The following is an 11,423-nucleotide window of genomic DNA, read 5'->3' as shown; positions in this document are numbered from 1 at the left end:
ATCTCATGTGGAATTTTTTTTTTTTTTTTCGAGTTGGAGTCTCACTCTGTCGCCCAGACTGGAGTGCAGTGGCCGCTCCCGGCCACCGCAGCCTCGACCTGCTGGGCTCCGGCGATCCTTCCGCCTCCGCCTTCCAAGTAGCCGGAACTACAGGCATGCGCTACCACTCTGGCTGATTTTTTGATTTATTGTAGAGATGAGGTCTAGCTGCCCAGGTGGGTCTCGAACCCGCGGGCTCAGGCAATCCACTCACCTCAGCCTCCCAAAGGCGTGGGATTACAGGCTGAGCCACTGAGCCCGACGAACATTTTCTTTTATTTCAATAGCTTTGGGGAGGGTACAAATAGGTTTTTCGTCTGGACTTTAAGTGTACCCACTACCCCCACCTGTGTACATTGTACCCGGTAGGTGATTTTTTTTTTTTTTTACCTCCACCCCTTCCTCCTCCCCTTCTGAGTTGCCAGTGTCTATTACGCCAATCTCTATATCTTTGTGTATTTAGATCCCACTTACAAGTGAGAACATGCAGTGTTTGGTTTTCTATTCATGATCAGTTAGCTTAGGATAATGTCCCCTAACTCCATCTAAGTGACTGCAAAAGACATTAGTTTATTCTTTCTAACAGCCAAATAGTATTCCATGGAGTATACACACCATAATTTCATTGCCCTCTGATCAGTTGGTGGGTATTTGGGTTGTTGGTTCCACACCTTCGCAATTATAAGTTGTGCTGCAATGAACACGTAGGTGTGGGTGTATTTTTATAACGACTTCTGTTCCTCAGGGTAGATACCTAGTCATGGGATTGCTGGATCGAATGGTAGATCTACTTTTAGTTCTTTGAGAACACTTTCTACAGAGGCTGTACTAATCTACACTCCCACCGACATTGTATAAGCACTCCATTCTCTCCCTATCTGCACCGGCAGAGCATTTCAGAAGGGTTTCTCACAACAGTATGAATACCAGTGCCTCCAGGTAAATCCACAAAGACAGAAAATAGAGTCATTGCTTAAAGCTGGTGAGATTGGAGAAGGGGAAGTTGACAGCCATGGGACTCCTTTTTGCTACGGGGCTTCTTTTTGCAAATAAGAAAATGCTCTAAAATTAATATGATGAAGGATGCACAACTCTATGAATATGCTAAAAAAAAGTTATATTGTGCCCTTTTTTGGTTTGGATTTTTTCTTTTTTTCAAACATCAAAAAAATTTTTATTTTAAATATGTGGGGTACAATTCAGGGTTAGGTATACAAATGGCCATCTGGTAAAGTTTGGGCCTCACTTTGGTCTCCACTTCACCTGGTTTGAGATCGGGTATACTGTACACTTTAAATGGGCAATTTTATGGTATGTGAATGGTGTCTCAATAAAGTTGCTATTAAAAGAAAAAAGCCGGGTTCGGTGGCTTAGCCTGTAATCCCGCGCTTTGGGAGGCTGAGGTGAGTGGATTGCCTGAGCCGCGGGTTCGAGACCCGCCTGGGCAACTTGGTGAGACCTCGTCTCTACAATAAATCAAAAAATTAGCCAAACGTGGTGGCGGGCACCTGTAGTTCCAGCTACTTGGAAGGCTGAGGTGGAAGGGTCACCGGAGCCCAGCAGGTCGAGGCTGAGGCGGCCGGGAGCGGCCGCTGCACTCCAGTCTGGGCGACAGAGTGAGAATCCAATTCAAAAAATAAAAAGAAAGAAACCTTGTGTACTACCAAAAAATGTTGTCCCCCAACGAACCAACAGCAACATCAATCCCACCCAAACTGCAAAACAATAACAACAAACACAGAACAATCAAAAGCAAGCCTTTCTGGGAGAAGAAACTTGACTGTTCCCCAACAAGGCCGGGACTTTCCCTCTTCTTTGATGCAAAGCCTGGCCTTGGCCCAGCAGCACTGCTGTCATCCTGGAAGCTGTGACAAAGGCAATCTGGAGCCCCACCTGGGTCCCGCTGGCGCCTCTGGTGCCTCTAGTGACGGGACCCCGCCATCTGCGTTTTATCAAGCCCACCTGTGACCCCCAGCACTGGTGCAGATGGCAGGGAGGTATGAAGGAAAGGCTTCCTTATTAAGAGTTACTCTGAGCGAGGCACAGTGGCTCATCTCAGCAATTTGGGAGGCTGAGGTGGAGGATCTCTTGAGGTCAGGAGTTTGAGACCAGCCTTGGCCACATAGTGAGACCCTGTTCCTACCAAAAAAAACCCAAAAAAACAGGCATGGTGGTGCAAACTTGTAGTCCCAGCTATTCAGGAGGCTGAGGCAGGAGAATCGCCTGAGCCCAGGAGCTCAAGACAGCAGTGAGCTCTGATTGTGCCACTGCACTCCAGCCTGGGTGACAGAGTGAAACCCTGTCTCAAAAAAACAAAACAAGCCGGGCTCGGTGGCTCAGCCTGTAATCCCAGCACTTTGGGAGGCTGAGGTGAGAGGATTGCCTGAGCCCAGGAGCTCAAGACAAGCCTGGGCAACTTGGCGAGACCTCATCTCTACAATAAATCAAAAAATTAGCCGGGCATGGTAGCGCGCACCTGTAGTTCCAGCTACTTGGAAGGCTGAGGTGGGAGGATCGCCGGAGCCCAGCAGGTCAAGGCTGTGGTGACTGGGAGCGGCCACTGCACTCCAGTCTGGGCGACAGTGAGACTCCAACTCAAAAAAACCAAAAACCAAAAACCAAAACAAAACAAAACAACTCTGGATCAGTCAAGAAACCGAGAGGGAAAAGATTGGCAAGTGCATCATCTTCTCTTTAGGTTGACAGTTAAGTTCTTTAGCAGCTGTTCATTTCAGGGTGAGGGGACAGAAATTAAACAGAACAAAACACACCCCCCAAGATACGGACTCATCAAGCCATGAAAAGCCTTTTAATGACCATGGGTATCACAGGTATAAATAAATATCTTCTTTCTGCTTATCATATGCGCTACAAATATATTTTCAAAAGGGCCAACCAAAGCTCGGAGGCTTTGAGGACCCTTTCCTGGCTACAGATTCTAGTAATTAAAAAAATAAACACAAGAAACACCCTTGGCGTCTCGGCAACCGTTCTGCGTCATCTTCCCCGGCTGTGGCCGATGGCGCACGCGGAGGACCAGAGTCAGACCACCAGATCGGGGTGCATTTCACGCAGTCGTGGTCTTCTTTGTCATACACACGTCACTTTGGATGAATGCGTTTTTGCAATGTGCTGCTACACAGTTACGCTGTTCGAAAACACGTTGATTCGCAGTCTAACATAGATTTTTATCTTCAGAGTTTATGCTGGAACGGCCCGCCCCCCAAAATTAAGAAAAATGACTTAGCCTCCCTCCCCGGACAGTTATCATTTTTCTTTGTCTTCAGCGCCGGCTCTGTCCTGGGATAGACCCAGCTCACCAGGTCAGCTCTGATGATTCCTGGGCATGGTCGCTCTTTTGATTTGACCCAACTCTCTTCTCTACTAGGGGAAACTCCCTCCATCAGAATTATCTTTTGGAGGGGGCCCCTTGTCGTACTTCCCCTAGCAGGCTTCCCCTGCTAGGTGAGTGTCCTAAAAAACCCATCAGCATCCGTGTCCCAGCTAGAGTTGTTGGGAGAGGCTGTGTTCAGCTTTAGGGAATTTTGTTGTGGAGATCATTTCAGAGTGTTGGCCTATTTCATGATGGGTGATTTATGAGCGAATGCACCTGCCCACACCACGCTGAGTGTTCAGCCGTTTTTGACCAAAGGAGCATGACCCTTGTGCCTCACCCTCCCTAATTCACCTGATCTCACCTTGAGTAACTTTTTGTTGTTTCCCTGGATGAAAAAGTCCTCAAAGGGAAATGTTTGGCCGATGTAGAAGAGGTTAAATAAAAAACGGCAGAAGCGCTCAAAGGCATCAAAATGGACTAGTTAAAAAACTGTTCTGAGCGGTGGAAAACGCGTCTCAATGGGTGTATTGTATCAAATGGAGAGGACCTTGAAGGTGACTGAAGTTTAAACGTGTAAGAAATACACAATTTTTTGTAAATAAATTCCAGGTTGTTTTGGTCTCTCCCCCCATATAACCTATATCTTCACAAAAACAAGGATGGAGTCTTGGGTAGCCAAGTGGTCCAGGCTGGGCTCTGTTCTGGCCACGCGCCATCTGGACAGCCTTTGACCAGGTCCCGCCCACTGGCTTTGACGCTGTGGTGGTGGTGACAAGTGAATGGCGGTTCCCTTCCTCCCCCGGCAAGTGCCGAATGCTCCTTCTACTTGTAAAAAAAAAACCCAGCAAAAATCAACAAAGCTGGAGGGATGTAGAGAAGCATTAACATTACGACTTAAAGAATGGGTAGGGCTGGGCAACAGAGCAAGACCCCATCTCCACAAAAATAATAATAGAAAAAAGTAATAAAAAATTAGCTGGGCATAGTGAGACGTGCCTGTAGTCCCAGCTACTCAGGCGGCTGAGGCAGGAGGATCATCCCTTGAGCCCGGAAGTTGGGGACTGCAGTGAGCCATGATTGTACCACTGCACTCCAGCTAGAGCAACAGAGTCAGAGTTCCATCTCAAAAACTAATAATAATAAAGAATAGATTAGTTGACATTGTTTCCAGGAATTCATCAAATGAAGAAGAATGGAATTTATGTTTCTTTTAAGAAAAAAGAACACTTGACCCTCAGAAATAAACTTAAACATAAATGGAATGGAATCTGGGGCACCAAAAAAATATGGAAAAGAGAAGAAAAGATTATAAAGTTAAGATTTGAAAATCCTTAGCTCTATCCCAAGAGGCAACCGATATTCAGAAACATCTTCCCGGGACCATCCTCAGAAAAGCAAATATTGAATTAAAATGGAAACTGTCTCTGAACAGGCCCTATTTTTATATTTTGCTCCTTTATTAGAAATATAAACAGATGCTCATTTCTATCTCTTTTTATTTGTCTTTTTTTTGAATTTTTTAACAAATAATTTTTGGTACCTTGTCTGTATGATATTTTGACTCATAAAATAACCTTCCTAATTTTGCCTTGTGCAATTTAATATCTCGGTCCGCCCCCACCCCCCCCACCCCCCAGAGTTTATCCCTCTTACTTTTGAGAATCTGCCATCATCAACTGCTAAAAAACTCTTGATATAAAAATGTCCCTTCCCGCCTTCAGACTTCCAGCTGTTCTGCCATGGTGCCCGGCCCTGCCCTATTCGAGGCCACGGAGAACTTCTGCCCCACTCGGGTCAACCCCTGGCGCCAGAATCTTCCATGGAACGGAAGGCAGGCACGCCGGTGGGTCTCCCTCCGGTTGGAGGGGCCTACACCTTATCTCTGAACTTCTCCAGATAGTCTCTCAGCTCCTTGGGGGCGCCCACGTCCACGTCTCGGCACACCCACTTGATGTCCTCGTCGCGGCCGCTGAGGATGGAGTTCACCGTGGGGCAGCCGTCGTCTGGGGGGATGGTGGTGAAGGTGGTGAACTTCACCTTCTTCCTCTTGGAGGTGGGCGAGTGCAGGGGGTCCTGCCTCTGTTCCCGGCCCTGCCGCCCCCCGGGATCCGCTGGCCTGTGGCTCTGGCTGTGCACGTGCTTCTGGGTGCCACCGTTGAAGAGGTGGCTGCTCTCCTTCCCGGGGCCGGGGCCGCGGTCTATGATGGTGGTGTGCTCGTCCTGGGGTGGCGGCGCGTCCCCCGCGTTCTCCAAGAGCTCCGTCCCGTGGCCCAGCCACACCCAGTCGTGGGAGTGGGTCATGGAGGCCTGGCCCTCCAGGGGCGCCTGCTTGTGCCTGTACTTGAGGGCGAAGGTGGCGCAGTTGATCAGGAAGACGAGGATAGCCAGGCAGAAGACGCCCAGGAGGGCGTACATCCCGATCTCCAGGTCGCTCAGACCCCGGGGTGTGGGCACCACGTCACTCTCCGCCAGCTCACCGCCGGCCCCGGGGAGGTCCACGTGGGCCGGGAAGTTGGTGAAATCGATGGGGATGTTCTGTAGTGGCTCCTCGGCCGACAGCCGGCCCTCGTCCACCCGGCTGCTCCGAACCACCTTGTTGTCCAGCAGCGACCTGGCCGTGGTGGCGGCCCTCCGGACAGCCCCCTCCTCGCGCTCCACGGAGGCACCGTCGTAGAAGTGCCCATCCTGGCCTGTGCGCTCGTGGTCCTGCCCCTTCGGCCGGCGGTCGCTGGCGTGGTTCTTCCTCTCATCTTCCTCATCGTCCCTGCCGGGGCTGGAGTCAGCATCGTTCTGTCCGAACTTGACCCTGATGCTGCCGACGCCCACGGCCAGGACGCTTTTGCGCTTGGATTTCTGGCAGGTCTCTGCGATCGTCATGTCCACTCGGACCAGTGGCCCCTGGCCTTCCCCTTCAGCCGTCACGATGGGCCACCGGGGAGAGCGGGCCTGGGGGACGGACACGACGGCCTCGTCCTGGGAGCTGGCTGCCAGGGAGAAGTCCTTGGTATCGTAGATGTCCAGGGGTGTCACCGAGCCGTCGCTGAACTGAAGCCAGGTGCTGACCACGGCTTCCTGCGGGGAGAGAGGCAGTTAGAAGACCACTGGGGGAATGTCTTTCCTCCTAGAGACCCCCTCCTGGGAGAACACCCAAAGAGACAGGGAGCCAGCCCCCAAATCCAGGCTTGGTAGCTGAGATCTCTGGGGAGGAAACATTCAGGTTTTCTATCAAGGTCAGAGAAATCACCTGAATTTAATCCAGAACAAATCGAGATGTGCACTAACAGCTCCTGCATGAACCTGACCAGGAATAAACACGCAGACAAACAACAGAAACCCTTAACTGAGACAAGGCTCCATTGGCTTTGTTAACAGAGAATCACGTTAACCAGTTAGCTGGCCTGTCTTCATGGTCAACGACTGGCTTCCACAACTTTTTTTTTCATGGACTCTGCGATTAGTGTCCTGGGCCTGCTGAATTAATGTATGTGTTGTCTGTGATGACAGAGGCTGGTGGGAGAGGGCGTGCACTGCGAGAGCCAAGGGCGTTAACAAGGAAACGCCTCTCTTCTCCCTGAACCTCCCTGGTGAACTACGCAGCACCTTTGACTCATTCTGAGAATCAAGAAGACAAGTGCGTCTTGCCCTTTAAGGCTGACCCTGTTGTGCCTTGAAGATGCTTTATTTGACTGTCAGAGTCCCCGCGCGGTGGAAGCATGCCACACGCCAGCGGTGGCGTTGGCTGGCGGTGCTGGTTCAGTTGTGCTGTCTTGGCCATCAGGGGAAAACAGAAAACTAAGGGCCAGTGTAGGGGTATGGATTTATTTAAGAGACTCATTATGCATTCGTCAGTGGCCAAGCAACTACTCAAAGCACCTCCCACTGTGGGGAGAGTCAAAACACTTTGATTTTCTGTGCCTTTTTTGTTTCACTTAACATAGTGTCTTCCGGGCTCACCTCTGGTGCTGAAAAGAACAGAACTTCATTTTTTTATGGCTGAATACTATTCCATCCCCCCAATTTGACAGCTACTGGCCTAGACACACCCATGCCTGTGTGTCTGACGGATTTTAAGAAGCACAAGCCTTCCCTGTGTCCTCGTCTCCTCCGAGGTCAATGATTGCAGCCCTGTCCCCATTTTGTCTGCCCACAGCAACAGGTGCTACGGAGGGCATGGGTCCTGAGTTGGTGTGGGCACTCCTTTGTTGGCCCCAGAGTGGGGACTCGTCAGGGACAGAGGTGTTTAGGAGCGACCAGATCTTTAGCACCTGGGACAGAGCCAGGACCTAGTTGAGACATAGTTTTTCCTGAATGAACAGAGGAGGGTGACATGTGTAATCTTTGTAACAACATGGAGAGTTAATATCCTCTGGGCACTTATATGGGTCAGGCGCTGTGAATAGTTATTTACATAATGAGTTTCCTTCTGCCTAGAGAGGGGGTTAAGACGTGTGTCCCCAGTCACGTGGTTAGCAAGAGGCAAGATGGGGGCTTGAACCTGGGCTGTCTGACTTCAGAGCCTGTTCCAGAATAGCCAACGCCAGGGCCCAATTATTAGCCCCCACAAGGGCCACGAGGAAATGACCTCTGCTAAGGAAAGTCAAGCTGCTGCATCCCACCTGCTTTTCTCATGCCACCCCAGGCCTGACGTTGCACGCCTTCCTGGACGTCCATCTCAGGCCTCACCACAAAAGCACGAGGAGGTGACAGGGACCCTCTCCATGTCTGCGAGATGGGAAAATCCTACCCAAAGAGCCAGAGCCATAGCAACTGACGCAGCTTGTTTGTGCTGTGATCACTGGGTGGAAATGTCTTCACTAGAAATCAGACCCCTGCAGTGGGTGCTGGCCCAACTTGGTGGGCAGGAATTGCAAGAGAAACTCACTGGAAGCTGGACCTGGGCCAAAGCAAACACACAGCTTCACAGGAACTTCTTAGGAATGAAGCAAAGCAATCACGGCTCAAGCAGAAAGGAGAAAAGAGGCCAGCCCACAGGTTGACCTTGCCATCGTGAGGCAGTCACTAAACAGGTACTGGAAGAGAGCAGGTGAGTACCTGAAATAAAACCAACCACTAGGAAACAACAGTTTAGGGAGTCAAACAGTTGAAGGGGATGAGAAGGACGGACAGCCCACCATAAGAGCAGAGCTGGACGGAGCAGGGAGGGGGCTTTAGAAAGGAAAGACAGCTTCCAAAATGAGTTCTTCAGTGGATGGTGTGAGTAGCAGATTGGGCATGTTTGAGGAGAGAATCAGTGGAATGGGAGACAAAGCCAGCACATTCACTGAACATGGGACCACAGGAATACAGAGAAATACAGTCTATAAAAGATAGGTGGAAAGGAAGAAGAGTGAGTGAGTGCCCACAGTTGCCTGCAGGAATTCCAGAAGGAAAACACAGAGTATGAGGATAAGCAGCATTCCAAGCGGTCATGAGTTGACATCCCCCAGCACCAAGGAAAAATGCCAGGCGTAGAAAGGAGGATTTCTGATGACACTTTGTCGAGCCCCTGGATCTAGCCATACCTGAAGATGCGAATGCCTGGACATGACCTGATAAATCCTGCTGTCTGCTTAGGCCAGTTTGAGCTGGGATGCTACCACTTGTGACAGAAAGCCCAGAGGAACGCTGGCAGGCTCTGAGGGGTGAGATGGCACACAGAGTCTTTGGTTTTGTCTTATTTATCTATTTATTTTTCTTTTTTTAAATTTTAACTTCAGGGGACACACGTGCAGGTTTGCTACATGGGTCTATTGTGTGAGGGTGAGGTTTGGGCTTTGGTGGATCCCGTCACCCAAACAGTGAATGTGGTGCCCAACAGGTAGGTTTCCAACCCCTTTCCCTCCTTCCCCCTTCTAGGACTCTCAGAGCCTACTGTCCCCATCTGTATGTCTGTGTGTGCCCTGGGTTGAGCTCCTACTTACATGTGAGAACGTGGGTATTTGGTTTTCTGTTTCTGTGTCAATTTGCTTAGAATAATGTCTTAAGAGGACGTGGAGATCTCCATGGGTGTGGTCTATTCGGCTCTCACCAGCTCAACTGGCAATGGTCAGCTTTCCCCTGAGGGTATTCTCTGGCTTCTGGAACCCACATGGTCATGCCCACAGCCAGACATGCCAGGCATTAGCACCTCCATGAAGGATGGACAGGAGTTGTTTTCTGCATCCAGCTCCCTTCACGGGCAATTGCTCCTCAAGCCTTTGTAGACCAGTGTCTCAACCCCTCAGGCTGCCGCTCCACTGCCCTCCCTGATGGCTGGATGGGTCACGCACCCTCTCGGCCATTCCTTTTCTCGCATCACTCTTCGACTCCCCTGTTGGGGCTGTCTTCCCTGTCCCAGTACAGTACTTGGAATTGAATCCTTGTCTCAGGCTCAGCTTCTGGGGAACAAATCTAAGACAGATGATCCTGGCTCTGTGATGTCAGCTCCCACCCTGTCTCCCAAGTCCACACTGACAGACGGACCATGCACTTGACATGCCCCTTCCTGGCACCTCAGCCTCTGCAGGGATGCCAAGAGGTCCTCCCTTTAATGTTTCTCTCCTATCTTAGCGCAAACGAGGCCTAGGGGAACACACAGGCAACCGCCCTTGTATTTGTGGGTATAAACATCGCTCAGATTTTGTATTTCAAAGTTAAAGCTTTCACTAAAAAGAGGCCAGACTTCTGCACACCAAGGGCTGAAATAAAGCATGCTGAGCGGTGCAAGTTCACCTTGGCTGGCTTTTCATTCCAAATTAATTTTTCTTCACAAACTTTAGATGGAGAGAGAAGTTAACATAAAACAAGCGCCCCAAATGGCAGACACTTGGAATTCAGCCCCCAGAACAGCCTCAGCTTGGCCAAATCTATTTCCATCGGCCCCGCTGCGAGGTTGAGATGAAGCCCTCCCGTTAGCTCATTACAGAGAGGTTGGAACATCTTGTTTTATCAGGAGAAGCCAACATCGTTCCCCAAGGATGAGAAATTCTGAATGACTTAAAAATAACACATGCCCCAGGATGATTGCGAGCTCTATCCTTTTGAGAGTCATGTCTGCAAATCAGATGAACCACATCCATAAATCCCCCAGGTCAGTCCTGGGCTCCACCAATTACTGTCAGCTGATGAAGACAGATGGCCAATGTCAGATGGGGGTGGGGGCCGTGCCCCGTGCTGGGGGATTGCAAGGCCAATTCTCACTCTAATGAACGACCCATTTTCAGCAAATAGCTTCATGCCTTCAGCTTTCTTTCCTAGACTTTCCTTTGCAGTTCTTACACTTGTTTTTTTTTAAACTAGAAAACACCATGTTAGTTTTCTGCCCCCAATAGAGAAGATTGGAGAAGTCAGCACTGTGGGCTGGCCGTGGACCTGTCTGCATCCAGGGCCCTCCTCTTGACATTCCAGAGCAGAGTCAGGTAGATACGGTCTCCTTGTGGTAGGCAGAACTTCCAGAATGACCCACCAAAGATGTCCCACTCAAATCCTCATCACATGGGCATAGGATGAGACGGATCTCTCATGATTATGTTGTGTGGCACAGTTGGCCTTAAGATGCGAAGATCTTTCTGGATCATTGGGGTGGGGCCAGTGAGGTCACGTGAGCCCTTGAGAGCAGAGAGATTTCTCTGACTGGTGGCAGAAGGGGAAGTCAGAGAGATGGATGCGTGAGACAGACTCATTTCCTGCTGCTGGGGTTGAAGCAGACGGGGATGGGGCCAATGAGAAGGAATGGGGGTGGTCTGAGAGCTAAGAGGGGCTCTCAGTCAATAAGTAGCAAAGAATTGGGGGACCCTAACACACAACTACAAATATCTGGATTCTCCTAACACATAAACAATCATGGGAGCAGCCTCAACAAATAAAATAAAAAAATCAGAGCATCCTGATAAGAACTCAGTCGGCCGACGCTCTGATTTCAGCTTTGTGATGAGTGTAGGACCCAGCAGAGCCCACCTACAGCACCATGAGCTGAGAAATGGGTGCTGTTTTAAGCTGCTAAGTCTGTGGCACTTGTTACACGGCAGTAGGTAACAGATACACCATGTGTGCTGGGCATGACTGTTCC

At 50.0% G+C, this 11,423-nt stretch overlaps 1 protein-coding gene across 1 annotated transcript in view; it reads right to left on the bottom strand.

Annotated features, from left to right (window-relative positions):
- Positions 1 to 5,245: 5,245 nt before the first annotated feature.
- The window catches only part of TMEM132C (transmembrane protein 132C), a 90,328-nt gene continuing 84,150 nt past the window's right edge, over positions 5,246 to 11,423 (bottom strand). The window contains exon 6 of the mRNA XM_008074440.2: positions 5,246 to 6,448. Within this exon, the coding sequence (XP_008072631.1) occupies positions 5,246 to 6,448 (1,203 nt within the window). The remainder of the gene's footprint in view (positions 6,449 to 11,423) is intronic.

This window comes from Carlito syrichta, unplaced genomic scaffold (assembly GCF_000164805.1).
Source record: "Carlito syrichta isolate Samal-C Ts95f unplaced genomic scaffold, Tarsius_syrichta-2.0.1 Scaffold316442, whole genome shotgun sequence".
In the NCBI taxonomy this organism is placed as follows: domain Eukaryota; kingdom Metazoa; phylum Chordata; class Mammalia; order Primates; family Tarsiidae; genus Carlito; species Carlito syrichta.
This window is presented reverse-complemented; position numbering and strand designations above follow the sequence as displayed.